This window comes from Mesoplodon mirus (genome assembly GCF_964341445.2).
Source record: "Mesoplodon mirus genome assembly, chromosome: 11".
NCBI classification, from domain to species: Eukaryota; Metazoa; Chordata; class Mammalia; order Artiodactyla; family Ziphiidae; genus Mesoplodon; species Mesoplodon mirus.
In genome coordinates, this window is record NC_138987.1 from 72922877 (window position 1) to 72940533 (window position 17657).

The window sequence follows — 17657 nt, forward strand, 5'->3', positions numbered from 1 at the left end:
CGTCTGGTATAGCTAGGTCTGCTGCTAGCCTATGGGGTGCCTTTTTACCATTTAGGACAAAGGTCCCCCTCCCCGGGCAAATCTAGCATTGAGGTCTGTATTTCCATCCCCTATCCCTGCTCCCATTACCAGCCCCACTGCTGCCCTCCTGTCTTATCCCAGGGCACTTTCATGCAGTGCACATTTTTTTAACTACTTGAATTTTTCACAGTGCTTACTAAACTTTATTATGTTTTAGAGTCACCCAAGAGCTTCTCAAAAATGTAGGTTTCTGGATACCACAACCTCCAATTCTTATATAGTGAACTAGAGGTTGAAACCCAGGAGGTTGCATTACAGCAAACAGCAGAGGTGATTCAAATTTGAGAAAAGCTGTCTGAGGAGTAAATAGTACAGGTTTAAAAATCATACTCATAGGGTTTCAGATCATTATTTTAAGTTGTGTAATCTTGGGAAAACTAATCTCTCTTTGCCTCAGTTCCTTTGATTATAAAATGACAAACATTCTTCCAGCACAGGGTTATTTTAAGGATCAAGAGAGATTAAATGTTCTACCAGAGTACCTGGAGGGTAGTAAGCACTTTAAAACGCTGGCTACTGTTATCACAATATACTTTCTTTTTTAAAAAATAAATTTATTTATTTTATTTATTTATTTTTGTCTACGTTGGGTCTTCGTTGCTGTGTGCAGGGTTTCTCTAGTTGCAGCAAGCATGGGCTACTCTTCGTTGCAGTGCACAGGCTTCTTATTGCAGTGGCTTCTCTTGTTGTGGACCAGGGGCTCTAGGCACGCAGGCTTCAATAGTTGTGGCACGTGGACTCAGTAATTGTGGCTCGCAGGCTCTAGAGTGCAGGCTCAGTAGTTGTGGTGCATGGGCTTAGTTGCTCTGTGGCATGTGGGATCCTCCCGGACCAGGGCTTGAACCTGTGTCCCCAGCATTGGCAGGCAGATTCTTAACCACTGCGCCACTCGGGCAGTCCACAATATACTTTCAAAGCACAACTCAGGGTAAGTCCAACCCTTAGGAAAGTATTTTTAAGGGAACCCACAGACAGCACTTACTCTTGTTTTATGATATTTGTATGCATCCCTCCTCAGGGCTTAAAAGTGTTTCTAAACAACCCCAAACAAATCTCTTGCTTACTTCTTTGAAGTCCTCAGATACAAAGTAATCATCCTTTTTTGTTTGTTTGTTGCTTATTGCCTACATCCTCATCACCATCCTGATTTTAAAACATAATATTCAGATCTCATCAGGCCATTTATCTAGTTTGCCAAATGCTGAAAACAGTGATTCTTTTTTTTAAAGTTTCTCTTTAGTCCCAGCATTATGGAATTATGGAAAACAGCATTCTAAGTCTAAACCCCTTTGGAAATAATTTTTGCTTACCCATGTGAAATCTGCCTGGTAAGGTAAAACTGCAGGAAGCTGAGGCAGAGGAGGGACATTACCTTCAACTATGGCACTAAAGTCCCAGTTTGAAAGAGCCAGATTTTAATTATATCACAAGGACAATTTAGAGATTATCTCAGTAAATCCTATGACTGAATGATGGACCTAAGCATTACTCTGCAGAGAAATAGTTTCTCCTGTAGGGGAGGAAAAACTGTTTTTCCTTCTACCCCTCTGAGGTTCATTGCCCTGAGCCCTGTAAATTAGATTGACAACAAACTGATTAACAAGAGAAAAACAGAGCAGATGATTAACATGTGCACTGTGCATACGCATGAGAGCACTCAGTGATGAGCAACTCAAAGAGGTGGTTAGAACTTGGGCTTATGCCATCTTTTTTTTTTTTAAAAAAGCAATAAATTGTTAGAGAAGTGACAAGATGAAGGAAAAAGACCTTGAGTTTCTAGGGCAACATATTGTAGGAAGGTAAATATATGCGGAACTAATGGAAGGTAAGTGCTGAGTTAATAAAGTTTGTTTTTCCACTGGTGCCATCTCTGGGCTATTAGGGTATAGAGTTGTCTACAGTGATTAACTTCTCTCCTTCCAGGAAGAGAAAGGAGGAGGACTATCTTTACAAATTTATGTCCTGCTTTTAGGCAAATAGGGAAAGTGTGAAGAGCTCTCTTTGAAGCTGCTTCTTCTCAGTTGCCTTCAGTTCAAAATAATCCTTATGCCAAAGTGGCGTATTCTGTACCCTTCATTCCCATCGAAGGAGACTGTGGGGCATCTTAGAACCGTATGAAATGGAAACAGACACTAGTTATTTTTAAAGAAACCATGTACATTTTTATATAATATTTTTACCTCAAAGAAGGCTTTTGAAGCGATTACAAATTCAACATGGCTAACTAAAGTGAATGATGTTGTTTTGTCATTTGAAATATTAAAATCAAATTTTGCCCCAAGGGCTTTTTTGAGTGTGGAATGCTAAGCAGTTTCTAAATAAAATAAATATCTGGGTCCACCATTTTCCAGTTATTATTTTCTCTCCTCCTTTCACTCACATTCTTTTTTAGTAAATGTTCTTCAAACTGTGTTTCAGAAAATATGTATAATGGTTCCAACCACCCTCATCTGTGGCAATTTTCCTGGCTCAGTTGTACAACACAGTAGTGCCCCCCCTCTCTGCAGATGGGGGATATGTTCCAAGACCCCCAGTGGATGGATGCTTCAAACCATGAATAGTACCGAACCCTATATATGCTATGTTTTTTCCTCTACATACATACCTGTGACAAACTTTAATTTATAAATTAGGCACAGTAAGAGAATATGTGAATTGCCAGGATCACTGCTCTTGTGCTTTGGGGTCAATATTAAGTAAAATAAGGGTGACTTGAACACAAGCACTGCAATATCATGACGGTAAATCTGATAACCATGACAGCTACTACGTGACTAACAGACAGGATACGCTGGACAAAGGGATGATTCACATCCTCGGTGGGACAGAGCAGACGACAACAGATTCCATCATGATGCTCAAACTGGCACACAATTTAAAACTGATGAATTGTTTACTTCTGGAGTTTTCCGTTCAATATTTTCAGACCTCAGTTGACTCGAGGTAACTGAAACCACGGAAAGCAAAACCACAGATAAGGGGAGGGACTACAGTATTGTGGTAAAGGATTCAGCTTCAACAATAGTGACTAGAGAAGAAAGGTAAAAGATGCTCACTGAAGCATTTTACTAGAAAATTAGCTGTAAAACACGTTAGTATAGAAATCACATGCAAATTCATTAAAAGAGTGTTAAAAATTCAAGTCCCCCTCTGCCAACCCCCCTCCTTTTTTTAAACCATTTTAACCGCATATATGTATATAGTCCGTGGTATTAAGTACATTCACATTATTGTACCCTCTCACCCTTTGATGAAGAATCTAGTTCATCTTTGTACAAATCAATTCTGCAGGAGTAGAACAATCCAAGAAAGAAGGGGAGGGGAGGAGAGGGGAAAGAAAAGTAAGAAGGAAGGTAGGTAGGAATAAAGGTAAGAAGGAAGAGAGGGAGGAAAGTCACGCCGAGAAGCTTTCACCTTCCCTTGCCCGTGTAGGTAGAGGGTCTGAGAGCAGTGAGCTCTCGTAGCTGGAAAAAGAGCCATGACAGTGCTGCAGGTAGGATTTCAAAGACTGGAAAATATGACTAGAACTGTGTTGTGCCCTGACTATTTTTGGACCCAGGCCTCTGCTTTTTCACATTCAAGGCTTGAAGTTTGTTGAAATTTTCATGGCTAACAAGGCTGCAATTGGGATGGTTTCCCCTTCACCAGTAGCAAGCCATTATTTAGCACCATCTATGTGCAGAGTAAACAGGCAATGACAAAGTCAAGGGTCTTATAAAGGCAAAGGATATGCACGTTAATATATATCACAAATTAATGGTAGCACAAGTTTTGAAGACAATGTGTTGCTATAGGAATTCATAAAAAGGAGTAACTTCTGCAAGCTAGGGTGATTTTCGCTTAATTGTTACAATGACTCTGCATTCACTTAGTTCAAATTTTAATTGAAATCAAATGTTAATAAAAATCTCACTTTATGTGCAGGATTTGAAATGATATTATGCACAAAAAAGGGCAAGGATTACGTAATTTCAAAGCCAGTCTGCAAAACCGTTTTTATTAATGCTACATGATGGCTGCATTACAGGTAGAAGAGACATATCCAACATTCTTTGTCAGTCTTCTGGGAAAATAGGTCTTGAATTATGAGAGCTGTGGTTAGTGAGAGCGCCTTAGGAATACATTCTGCTGTTAAATGCACTGCTCTTGTACTCTAAAGCCTCTGATGTTCTTGAGGGCAATTGGACTGACTATTCCGCATTATTTTATTTTCTGGTGGAAGCATTGCTACTCTAGCATAATGGAACAGACTTTCCTGTGGCTGAAATGGAAATATCTTGCAAAATGTAAACCTCTTGTATGAAAGCTAAATTCCCAGGATCTCTCTCTAGTGGCCAAAGATGACAGATCATGGCTTGTGGAATGTATCTCATCTTCACTTCCCGTGAATGAGACCAATGTTGGAATTGCAAATAGAAGCCCCACATTGATAAGATTGAGGTATATTGCTAAGACTTTGCAAAATATATCACTAAAGTGGTCAGTGGTTTAAAATGATGGCTAACCCTACCCAGAAGCATGGAAAAATGCATTAAATCCGACCATTCACTAGTCTGTTCATTATTAAAAACCTTCACATGAGAAAATTAAAAAAAATAAAATAAATAAACCTTCACATGGTGAAGCTGAGTTGATCTGAAGACTACACCATAGGTCTTTCTGTCTAAATTCAAATAGTGACTTTAACTGACTGTTTTTGTAAATTAAGATCATTTGGCAAGTACATGAAAAAATGCTCAACATCACTAATCATCAGGGAAATGCAAATCAAAACCGCAATGAGATATAACCTCATACCTGTCAGAATGGCTATTATCAAAAAGACAAAAATAGTGTTGATGAAGATGTGGAGAAAAGGGAACCTTTGTGTACTGTTGGGGGAAATGTAAATTGGTGCAGCCACTATGGAAACAGTATGAAGCTTCCTCAAAAAATTAAAATTAGAACTACCATATGATCCAACAATTTCACTTCTGGGTATTTATCTGAACAAAATGAAGACACTAATTTGAAAAGATATATGCACCCACATGTTTATTGCAGCATTACTTACAATAGCCAAGACATGACAACAACCTGTGTCCAACAATGGATGAATGGCTAAAGAAAATGTGATTTTACATATAAATTATATATTATATATATAATGGAATATTATTCAACCATAAAAAAGAACAAAATCTTGCCATTTGTGACAACATGGATGGACCTTGAGAGTATTATGTTAAGTGAAATAAGTCAGATAGAGAAAGACAAATGTCATATGATTTCACTTATATGTGTCATATGATTTTACTTACATGTGGAATCACATATAAATATATAAATACATATAAACAACAACAACAAACAACTGGGCTTATAGATACAGAGATTGGATTGGTGGTTGCCAGAAGTGGAGGGTTGGGGAAGTGGGCAAAATGGGTGAAAGGGGCAAAATGGGTGAAAGGGGTAAAAAACAAAACAAGGGGCTTCTCTGGTGGCACAGTGGTTGAGAGTCCGCCTGCTGATGCAGAGGACACGGGTTCGTGCCCCGGTCCGGGAAGATCCCACATGCCGTGGAGTGGCTAGGCCCGTGAGCCATGGCCGCTGAGCCTGCACGTCCGGAGCCTGTGTTCCGCAATGGGAGAGGCCACAACAGTGAGAGGCCCACGTACTGCAAAAAAAAAAACAAAAAAACATCATTTGGGTTTGGGTTTGTTTGACAGTGCCAACCCATAAGCAATTTTTAGACTGATTCAGCAGACATTAAAAGATGCGTGAGAAAGTGGAATATGTTTAGCAACTTAGAATGGAGGAAAATAATACTGTAAGAGATTGCTATACTTTTGACATTTTACATATAAATCACATTATAAATAATATGCATCAATTACTTGATTCAAGACCTCAGAACTTTTCATAATGGATCTGAAGCACAAAGTACAGTATTTATAGTCAGCGTGAAGTCTTTGCTTTCAATGATGGTTATGACCTTTGGTCTAGAAAGCAAGTTGAGCTCCACTCTGTGAAGAGTTATGTCATGGCAAGGCAGTTGACCACTCTTTCTTTCCTATTCTCCGCTGTCTTGCAGACCAGATGACGTGCTCCTGCATCGCACGCATGATGAGATTGTCCTCCTGCATTGCTTCCTCTGGCCCCTGGTGACATTTGTGGTGGGCGTTCTCATTGTGGTCCTGACCATCTGTGCCAAGAGCCTGGCAGTCAAGGCAGAAGCCATGAAGAAGCGCAAGTTCTCTTAAAGGGGAATTGGCTTATGGGAAGCAAAGCACAGAAGCTGCACTCATCTGCACACATCTACCTGCAGAGCCTGCTTCCTGGCGCAGGAGATGGAAGGGGCTGTGAGAGGTGTCTGAGAGGCTCCCCCTCAATGATAGCAGAAACAGGCACAACCGGAAGACTTGGAACCTCATAGATTGTTTTCCATGTGTTGTAGCGATGGCTAAAGGGTCAAGCTGTATGGAGTATCTGTTTCAGAAAATCCAATAGAAGTTAATTTTCTTCGGGAAGTAACAGTATATAATTGTACAGTGTAGAATACAAGCCATTATGATTTATGCTACTTAAAAATATTAAAAGAGAGTGGTCTGTGTTCTTTTCTATTTTCTTTTTTATGCTTAGAACACCAGGGTTTTAAAAAAAGGGTCTTACGGGTTTCATTTGATTTTGCTAGATTAAACTTTTACTTGGAGACAGGAATTCCTGCACAAGTCTTGACCTCACAATGTAATCCCCAGTTTCCACTATTAAAGAGTACCTTTTGATTCCTGCTTGAAAAAGGAAAACTGCACTGTTAACTCAGACTCCAGTCACTCCTGTGACTCTTCAGCAAGGAACCCTCAAAGATTGGGAAAACATTCTCCACACTGGCCTTTGCCTCTGCATTGTTTTTCACCAGATTATTTCTTAAGAGAGTGAGATGATTCTGAACAAGGCCTGTCCTAGCTCTAAGAGGACTGTGCCTCTTTATTCATCTGTTCAGGTTATTTTTGATGGATTTTATCTCTGTGCAGTAGAATGTACATGATGTGAAGGACACTTTTCAGCTTAGTTAAATGCTATTTTCATTTCTTTTTTCTTTTAGGTCAGAAAAAAAAATAGTCAAAATCAGTTAAACATTTTATTATATTTTCTTTGTCCTTCCTTTGATGTTTTCAGTATTAAAACGAAAATATTGCTGCAGTTGTTTTGTTTGCTTGGACACACCTGGAGATGCAAGCCAGCTCACATCACTCTGCTGATGAGCTCTCTGTGCCTTTATCAAAAGTTCATTGAGGAGACCATACTTCTTTGCATCTGTTCATAAACTCAGATTGCAAATATCAATCACAGGTCTCAGTGAATATCAAACCTACCCTATTTATTTACCATGTAGAATCAAACCTTTGTTTAGATGAGATGTACATTTTTGGTCAAGGAAAAACTGACAACATAATCTCTTTTTTGCTTTCTTCTAATATTCTTCAGACATGCTTCTATTAGAATAAAGGCAAATTGGAATTTAAGGGCAAGCTTCCCTCAGTTATTTGTGCAGCATTCTAAGAAAGATATGTATTAGTGGAATGATGATTTCCTGACTTTTAGTCCACATACCAGTGTTTTCTTAATTTTAGAACGCAAGAAATTGAGTGAGCCATTGTCTTCTGTGGAAGACTAGGGTGTTGGATGATATTTTTCTTCCAATTCAAGTGTTACAGATTTCACTGTGAAAAAGGCCTTGAACACACTATTTATGACATCCTTTGAGGCAGCTACAGTGCCTTGACTTCAATCCCAGTTTTCTGTTGCAGTATCCCTGTTGTCTTAGCAACACAGTGAACCATTCTGAAGCACAGAGTAACATGAAACTGGGAATCAGAGAAAGTCACCTTTGCATCACATTGTGAGAGATAAAGTCTACTTTATCCATTTTTATCTTAACCCAATAATCTGTGATTAAGTGAGTACAGGGAGTAGATAAAAATAGTACATCAACATTTGTGTTGGTAAAAAGAGAAGGTGATATATATTGATGAGTTTTTATTTACCAGTTTTTTACTCATCCATTTATATTAACTAAATGCTTCCATTTAGGCTCAAAGAGTATACCTGATTATATTCTGTAGTCTGATTTTTTGGAAAAAAGGAGAAGCATGCTGAATGACTGAGGTCACATATAGTTTTAAGGTCTTCCTTGCTTGTAGCCAGTTAAATTTGAGGTTCTTTATTATACTTATCAGTAAAGATAGAATTTGAAGGAACAAGAAGACATTTTTAAGATCATAGAAGGTAAAGAAGTTTAACTTCTTAATATTTTAATTTTCTTTTTTATATAAGCAAGGAAATGGTATAAGCTGCTAGAACAGAAACCCCAAAATATGATGACTCATGTAAGATAGGAGTTGATTTCTTTCTCATATAGCAATCCAGAGGTAGTTGAGAAGTCCAGGACAAGGGAGGGCAGCCTCTGTTTCATAAGGTAATCAAGGGATCCAGAATTTGATTACCTTGTTGTCCTCTCATTACCAAATGTGTTATTCTTCCCATAGTCAAAGCTGGCTCAAAGAAGCACAGCCAATTTGTAGCCTGTGAAAAGAGAGGAATTTGGGAGCTAGCGATTTCCTTTTAAGGAAGTTCCACCCATCACTGTGCTCCTAGTCCATTCATGAATACTGACTACATAACTATACCTAGCTTCAAGGACTGCTGGAACATGTTATCTCCAGCTAGATGGACATATGTCCTACTAAAACTCTGGGGGAAAAAAAAAGGAGAGAGTGAATACTTTAGAGACTGAACAATTGTAGATTTTTATAGTTTATAGGATTGTTGTTTAATTGACTGTTGTACGGAGTCTGACTCCATTTTCGATGTTTGACTGATAACAGCTTTTCCTTTCTGCTCCCCATTCCCGTTCCCCTTCTGTTCCACATCTGGGCAAGCTGATTAGAGAGCCTGGGTACCCCCTGCTTTGGACTGGCTGGGAAGTTCAAACCACACAAGCCCTGGCCTGCTCGCAGGAAACCTCTCCCTGCCCCACGCCCTAAGAATAATAAAAGCCAAGCCAGTCAAGTCATTTTTGGATCTACTCGGGAACTGCCCCACTCTCCCAGAAAGTGTCATTCATTATGTGAATAATAAACCTTTTCATACCCTCTTGATGTGTGTGTGGTTATTAGTCTCAATATCCAAACCAAATTTTGGGTAACGGGGTCCATCTGGCCTCTGAGGGGTGCTTACAACATTGGTGATAAAATTTCATCAAAACATGGTTTTTGGTCTTTTTGCTTTCAGTTTTGTTAGTTCAGATGAAAGTATCCACAGCCAAAGGGCTACTCTCATTATATCCGTAGTTCTTAAGGTAGCAGCATCTTATTTACTGTGTCTGTGCTTGGCCCATATCTCCAGCCCTTAATCGAGTGGCAGCCACTTTGAAGCCTTCTAGAAAAGTGGGTTTATGTAAGAATGCAGTGCCCTTTAGCTGGTCTTTTCTGCTCAACTGACTTCCATTGTCCAGCCAGTAATACTTAATGGAGACTTTTAAGAAAGACTGCATAATAATCTGCTGTTTGGAGTATAGAAGCTGTAGGGCTACAGGATATGGGCCCAGCTCTTGTAACAAAGCTGAGTTACCTAGTTGTAACTAGTTTTTCTTGTTTCACTATTTTTCATGGTTCCTCACTATAAAAAAATCATAGCTCTGCTTTTTTCTAACTACTTTCCCCATAGCTACATGTCTGCCTTTCAAGTTGCTAGTGCCAGTTTTACCTAATGGTTAGTCAAAGCATAACAAGGGTCTCTCGTTTTCCATCTTGCAGTATCTATTTCCTTGCTGCCTGGCAACAATGCAAAGCCACATATTTTAGACTTTTGTTAAGATGGGGATATAATTTACATTGCCTTTTTCTGAATGGTCTCATCTGATGATCTCAGCTGGTGATTCCCAGATCTATTATCTCCTGCCCTTACCTGTTTTGAGCTCTGTATTTGCAATAGCTCTGATGCATTCTTTTTTTTTTTTTTAAACATCTTTATTGGAGCATAATTGCCTCACAATGGTGTGCTAGTTTCTGTTCTACAACAAAGTGAATCAGTTATACATATACACATGCCCCCACATCTCTTCCCTCTTGCGTCTCCCTCCCACCCTCCCTATCCCACCCCTCCAGGTGGTCACAAACCACCTAGCTGATCTCCCTGTGCTATGCGGCTACTTCCCACCAGCCATCCATTTTACGTTTGGTAGTGTATACATGTCCATGCCACCCTCCCACTCCATCACAGCTCACCGTTTCCCCTCTCCACATCCCCAAGTCCATGCTCTAGCAGGTCTGTCTTCACTCCCGTCAGATGCATTTTTAGGTCTTTCTCAAGTATAGTGATGGGCAGACAATGTAATGACAACAAGTAATAGGACAAAATATTACCAAACAACATGGGTAAGGAACCGTTTACCTGACTCAGATAATTTGTCCTTTTGAAAAATTACTGAAATATATCAATCCATTATAACAACATTTTCCTAATATCTCAACATTCCTGATACATGCTGTACAGTTCAGAGGCACTGTACTCTCCATGGTCCTGTCCCATGGCTTGGGCCTCTCCTTTCACCGTATTTGTAAATCTGGTTCTTATTCATCAGGTCTGAGCTTAAATATTGACTTTTCCTAGAAGCCTTCCCTAAATCCTATACAAGTAGATTTCTCCTGTCATCCTCTTCCTCTTCATCCTTCTTTCTTTCTTCCTTTGTAGTACCTACTGCTGCTTATACTTATTTGTTTACTTGTCTATTATTTACCTCTCTCATTAGATGATAAGATCCATAAGAACAATGTTGATGGAATTTTTTCCCCACAACTGGCATAGTGCCTGACACATTAAGGTGCTAAATAAATGGATAATCCCCGGATCCATTATGTCCTTTGTACATACTGTTTCCATGTCCTTTCCAACAAGAAACTTATTGATCTTTTTATCCATAATGTCCACGATAATAATAACCCCCAATTAACTCTTATTAAGTGGTTTCCATGTGCATCTAAATGCCTTGTCAAACAGCTTTCTAAGTTCTTCACCAAAGCTGGGCAGAGTAAGACACTTAGCGTAGTACCCAGGGCATAATTAACCCTGGAAAAAATTAAAATTAATGAATAAACAAATATATATTGCAATTTTAGCCTTAAAATGAAAAAGTTATAAAACAGATAAGTTTATGTTTTTGTATTTAAATATCATATGCTATCCTTTAAACAAGTGAACAGTAGAATTCTACTGTTATCAAATTATTCTAAAAGTTAAGCAGCTTAATACAACAAACATTTATTTTCTCATATCATTTCTGAAAGTTAGGAATCAGGAAGTAGCTTAACTGTAATTCTAAATTATTCTTGGTGAAATTTTGCCACTTAGAAAGATAAGTGCATGGGTTAGGGTTATAGTGGAATAAATGTAAGAAGCAGGGCTTCAGCAGAGTGATAGTGGGGAACTTTTTTTTTTTTTTTTTTTTTTTTCAGTACGCGGGCCTCTCACCGCTGTGGCCTCTCCCATTGCGGAGCACAGGCTCCGGACGCGCAGGCTCAGCGGCCATGGCTCACGGGCCCAGCCTCTCCATGGCATGTGGGATCTTCCCGGACCGGGGCATGAACCCGTATCCCCTGCATCGGCAGGCGGACTCCCAACCACTGCGCCACCAGGGAAGCCCTCTGGGGAATTTTTGATAAGACACAATTGTCCATTAGCCAGGCACCTTAGAACAAAAAGTGAGCAAAGTTCAGTTGTCTGCATTTTTTGATTAATGTGAAGAAGCTTCCAAAGAAGCTATTGGAGACTTCAGGAATAGACTTTTCAATAGCATAGATAGCTTTCAAAAGTAGATACTGGAGCATATGTAACCCTTGCTCTTTTCTCACTTTTTGTGAATAATCTTAAGCCAGAAAAAGGAGATTTCGCATGTAAACAAAGACTGAAATTGGAAATAGCCCCATTGCCAGATCTTAACACCTCCTCAGGGAAAATTTTCAAAGAGCCCCGGATACCTAAGACTTAGAATAAACCAGTATTCTTACATATAAGACTACTATATGCTTCAAGGGAGGGAAACGCTAGATAAAGATGTCTGTAGATGTTGTAAACAGAAAAGATACTGGAAAAGCAACTGTGATAGTTAACAAGCTGAAGAAAGGAAAAATAAAGCGAGTGAATAATAAAGGTGCTCTGAGGGGGGGAACCAAGTACCCACTTAGCCCTTTACTCTTAAATTTCACAGGTTGAAATTTCTTTAAATATTAAATGACAGTTGTGCAAATGTTTTTTTGATAATGGACTGCAGGAGAGAAAAAAGTTTTCCTCAACACTATTAGGGTCTCTGGGTCTAAAAATTAAACTGACAAGACAGATTAACAGGAGAAATACATACAAATGTTATCAAATTTTTACATGTACCTGGGAGCCTTCACAAGAGAATGAAGACCTGAAGAAGTGACCAGAGCAGGAAGCTTTTATACCTTTTAGACAAAGAAACAATAGATTTGTGAAGAATTGACAAGATAAGGGGATTTGGGCTAGGGGTAGTAAATGGTAAAGAATAACTAGGAAGATAAGGGTTAGTTTAACAAGGCTTGCTGGTTCAGATTTCTCAGCCCCAAATGTCTTCCTTCTTCCTGGTACAGGGAGGGTACCTTTTACAAGGGAAATTTATCTCCTGCTTTTAGGGAAGAAGGACAAGTGAGGGGGGAGGTCATAGTGACCTTCTTGCTTCTGCTGTTTTCTCAAACTCCTTCAGCTTAAGATACTTAATATGCCAAGGTGCCATTCTGGGGGATACCGTGTTCTGAACTCCATCAGCATGCTACAGTACCAACCTGAAACTCAGTGGGTGAGGGTATAGACTTGTTTAGGACCTCAGGATCATAAATAAAATAGCCATTTTTACTTCTCTGTGATACTAAACCCAAATGCTATTTTATCAGGGGGTTACATATTCTAGACTCATAAATCTGTGCTATGCTTTCTTTAGTAGTTCCTTAGTTTAGATTGAAATGGTTAATCCTGCTCACCCTTTCCTGGAAAGCTCAGCAGTGTGCCTTGACAGTTATGCTTCAGTGATTTATTTAATGAGGTGCCCTCCTGCTTTTTTTTTCATAAGACCCTGACTAAGACCTTATAGACCTTAACTTTCCTTGCAATTCTATTCTTACCCAGTATATGGATGACCTCGTGACCTTTTATTAGATTCTGAAGATGAGTTGAGCTCTCTCAATTAATTTCATTAATCTTCTTAACAGTTTTAACTCAGAAAGGACTTTAAGTTAGAAGGAATGTTATAATTTTGTCAAAATAAAATGTATCACCTATGAAAAGATTTATCCCAAGGAGGAAAATCCATCACTTTGGACAGACTAAAAGCCATTCAAAAATTTTCCAGGCCAGTTATTCAGACTTAATTCAGAGTAAATTAAGAGGATTTCCTGGGTTTGATAGCTATTGTAGGCAGTTTCCAACTGTTCTAAAATCACTAGGTCTCTTTGTGATTTAATCAAGTTATCAGTAATCAAAATTCTTCCTTGGGAATGTAAACATGAGCTGGCATTTTGTGATTTAAAATTAGCTTTTCAGATGCAAACTATTATATATAGATTGGATAAACAAGGTCTTATTGTATAGCACAGGGGACTACATTCAATATCCTGTGATAAACCATAATGGAAAAGTATATGAAAAAGAATGTATATATATATGTGTATAACTGAATCACTTTGCTGTACAGCAGAAATTAACACAACATTGTAAATCAACTATACTTCAATAAAATAAATTTTAAAAAATAAAATAAAATGAGCTTTTTAACATCTTTCTACTCTGGGTCAACTTAAGTATCTTAAGCCTCTCTACCGATTCATGCATAAACAATCTGGACAAACCCTTAATGTTTTGACTCAGCTTCATGTTATTTATTAGAGAAAAGTTTGCTATTGCTTTTTTCTTGACCCTATGTTAAAAGTTCCACTTCCTGGTTGCAGGTTAAAATAGTCACTAAAGCTAAATTAGTGGAGGCTATTGCTAACTAGTAATTCCTTCAGACTTGCACCCTCATGATATACAGTCTTTGTTGCCTACTGAAAAGACACTCTATTTCTTAGCAGGTAGCCTTACCTCACATGAAATTCTATTATTTTCTCCCTTACGCATTTCCTTCCCTGGTAGTAATACTTTAAATCCTGCTACTTTCCTTCTTTTACCGGAAGGAGTAGCTAATGACTAACCTCTGTCCAAGAACAGTCCATGCCCTGAACAAATATATTAGAAACTCTTCTAGAAAACTCAGAGTTAACCTTGTTTGTTCACAGGTCATACCTTAAGATGAAAACATTAAGGGAAGTGGGATGAATTGGGAGATTGGGATTGACATATATACATTAATATGTATAAAACAGAGAACTAATAAGAACCTGCTGTATAGCACAAAGAACTCCACTTCCCTGTACAGTAGAAACTAAAAACATTGTAAAACAACTATACCCCAATAAAAAAAATTTTTAATTAAATTATTAGGCTGGATATGTCAAAACAGGTCTCAACTTACTCCTAAAATAATGATCCTTTACTGGAGCCAACGTCACCCAGAAGGCAGAACTCACTGTACTCACCAGGACTTGTCAACTGAGTAGACATAAAGAGAGTTAAGTTAATAGCAATGGTGGGAGGTGGAGAATGTTTTGGAAATAACAAAGGCTCTTGATCTATATAGGAAAAAAACAAAACAAAACAAAAATGGTCAAAAGACTAAGAAACTCTAAAGTGTTCTAATGTTTCTTAAGGAGGTGGAATGCCATATAAAAAGGGATAACAGGAAGGTTGAAAGAAATGCCCTACCAGTTTATTATGTGAGACAGGCAACTCCTTCTAAGGATCCTGTTTCCATAATGCCCTGGAGGGCCAAACCTTTGGAGATGTTCAAAGAATCTATTACAAAATACCAGGGATTGGCTCCAAAATCAGAAAAAAAGCTTACTTATTAAGGACAATAATCAAGATTTTTCTCATGACCTTCACCTTATTGATTCATTATCTTATGAATTTGGTTCAGTCCCAATAAATTCTGCACCTTAAGAGAACTACCTTAAACCACTTGAATGCAGATTCCCCAATCCTACAAATACTCTTTCCTTACTTTCTCTTTTTGTGTGACGACCAACACTTTGTCAAGGTGGTCTCCATTGCTGCTGTAAATTTCATAAACTCACCTCTGTTTGCTCAACAGCTTTTCCTGGGATCTCCAACAAAATTCATCTTGTTGGAGTCATGAAGCATTATTTGGTTTCTTTAAAGTTTATTTACTATTATTAACCATATTGTCTAAATCTCTTTCTTGGAAGTATGTAAAGACATTTTAGGAAGCGTATTTACTCTTCTGGGCCATTTAGTTAAGGTAATTGGTGAGATCATGTGTGGAAGATAACATATGCAAAATGCTTCATGCTTAATAGAGTTCCTGGCCCAATATGTTCAGGTGTTCGGTGAATGTTAGCTAATTATAATTCTCTAACTCGCCAGTCCTTCCTTACCTGGATCTCCGAGCAGCCTGCAAACTCGAGGTTAATTGTCTCTGATTATAGAGTTCCGGTTATAGGTCATCACTGGTTTCTCTTGATTGGCAGGGATCATCGGTTCCCCCTCCCTCCCTCCTGGTGTTTTGACTCTGTTCCCCTTCCGACCCACCAGCGAGCTGAGGGAGGAATTCAGTTCTTTATATTTGCACTCCTTAGGCCCCCTCAAGGTGACTTTTTCTTGGGGGGCACTGCCTGAGTGGAGGTCCTCTGTGCAGTGACATTTGATTTTAACAATGAAAAGTGAAAAATACTTTACCCCTGATATTTGAACAGATTTCCTTTTCTCCCACTTTCCCCAAATAAATGAACAAACCTAACAACTTCTCTAAAGCATTTTGGATGAGGTTGTGTCTAAACAAGGAAATCTTGATTAAGTTACAAAGTTAATGAAATTGGAATTCTAGAGGAAACCTCAGAACTTATTTTTAATTAAAGAGCTACAGTACCATGGACATAAAAGGTGGTATAGGAAGGAGGATACCCAGGGAGGTTTCCATACTGTCCCATACATCAGAGACCAAGAGACACCAAAAGCACTGCAGTATCCTCATTAGTTCTTCTATTTCTCCTTTCTGAGACAGCATACCCCTAAATGCCAACGCTATGTTATTATGAAATTCAAATCTACTCTGAAATTTAAAGAGGTAACAGATGAGATATAAATGTGTGAATAAAACTTCCAAGCCCCCCCCAAAAAAATGTTTAAAAGAAAAAAAGTCCTACCGAGAGGCTTACTTTGCCCTTTACAATTATTGGATGAAATGATGAGGCTGACGACTTCCCTCCTCTGCGGGGTGAAGGGGTTGCAATGTTTGTGTGGTTGGGCTGTAGTGTGGAAAGGTTTACTGATGGGAAGTGGCATGCTGGTAAATGTTTGACACTCAGCCATGGCTGAGAGAGATGCCCCCATTCATAACCTTTACAGATATCTGTGGTGTAAATCCACCCACTGTGGCTGATTGCAAAGCCATCAGTGTCACACCACTGAACTCAGAATTTGGGATAGCTGGGCAGTGGCACACCATTACAGTTTTTCACCCATACAGATCTAGTAGACAAAAATAACCTCAAGAGCAGAGATAATAGTAAAAGGTGGTAAAATAATTAGGAAGTGATGAGTTTTGAGTATTTATTGCCTTTGTTTTTAATATGATTTATGAAGTTGCAAGTTTATATAATTTAATTTTTAGTATTGGCTGCGTTTAACAACTGGTTCAGAAATTTTAACATTTGGCTGTTGTGGACCCACACCACAGCGCCACTGTGGGAGCTGAGTGTGTCCCTCTATCTCTGCGTTCCCAGTTGTGATGTATTTGCAGTCCTTATTGGCCATGAGAGCTATTTCAAAGCCGAAGGCTCAGTGTTCCACCCACTTTTTCTTATAGGAGAGACTTTGTCTCTAATAAAAACATGTGGTCCCATTGAATCTCAGTTGCAGGCAACAGCTGAAGCTGATCTCTTTGGGTGGGGCAAAGGTGGCCAGGTGGACTTTCAAATGCACACTCTTCCAAAGAGGCATTATTACCTCCAGAATCTGAGAGTTGGCACGGGAAGGCAAGAAGGAAGCCTGAACCGTTACAACTACAGTCAGGTGTTGGGACTATTATGGGATGATCTATGTAGGGACAGAGCAATGGCCCTTTTCTCAGAGTGATGTGGACCCGGCTGCTCAAATAGATTAGTGTTCCAATTCAAATGACTCATTTCGTAGGAACATTAAGTTCACAGCCAATTTGTCAATATAAGAAAACTACCGCCTCATTTTTTTAAAACTCAAAAAGTAGTGTATAAATTTTGAGTTATAAATTCCATTTTGGCAAAAGACAAATTGAAACACACAAATGTGGTATTGGAGCCTCACTGGCACTGTGTTCAGCTTGGCCACCATATTTTCCAGGATGGTTAGGGGACCTTAAACCGTCATCTGAGGATTGTTAAAGAAATTTTGGGTTTTCCTAGAGAAGGCTAAAGGAAGACATGTTATCT

At 38.8% G+C, this 17657-nt stretch overlaps 1 protein-coding gene across 1 annotated transcript in view; it reads left to right on the forward strand.

The window, feature by feature from the left end:
• KCNMB4 (potassium calcium-activated channel subfamily M regulatory beta subunit 4) overlaps positions 1 to 9219 on the forward strand; it is a 72118-nt gene extending 62899 nt beyond the window's left edge. The window contains exon 3 of the mRNA XM_082635453.1: positions 6155 to 9219. Within this exon, the coding sequence (XP_082491579.1) occupies positions 6155 to 6323 (169 nt within the window). The 3' untranslated portion in view covers positions 6324 to 9219. The remainder of the gene's footprint in view (positions 1 to 6154) is intronic.
• Positions 9220 to 17657: the final 8438 nt, after the last annotated feature.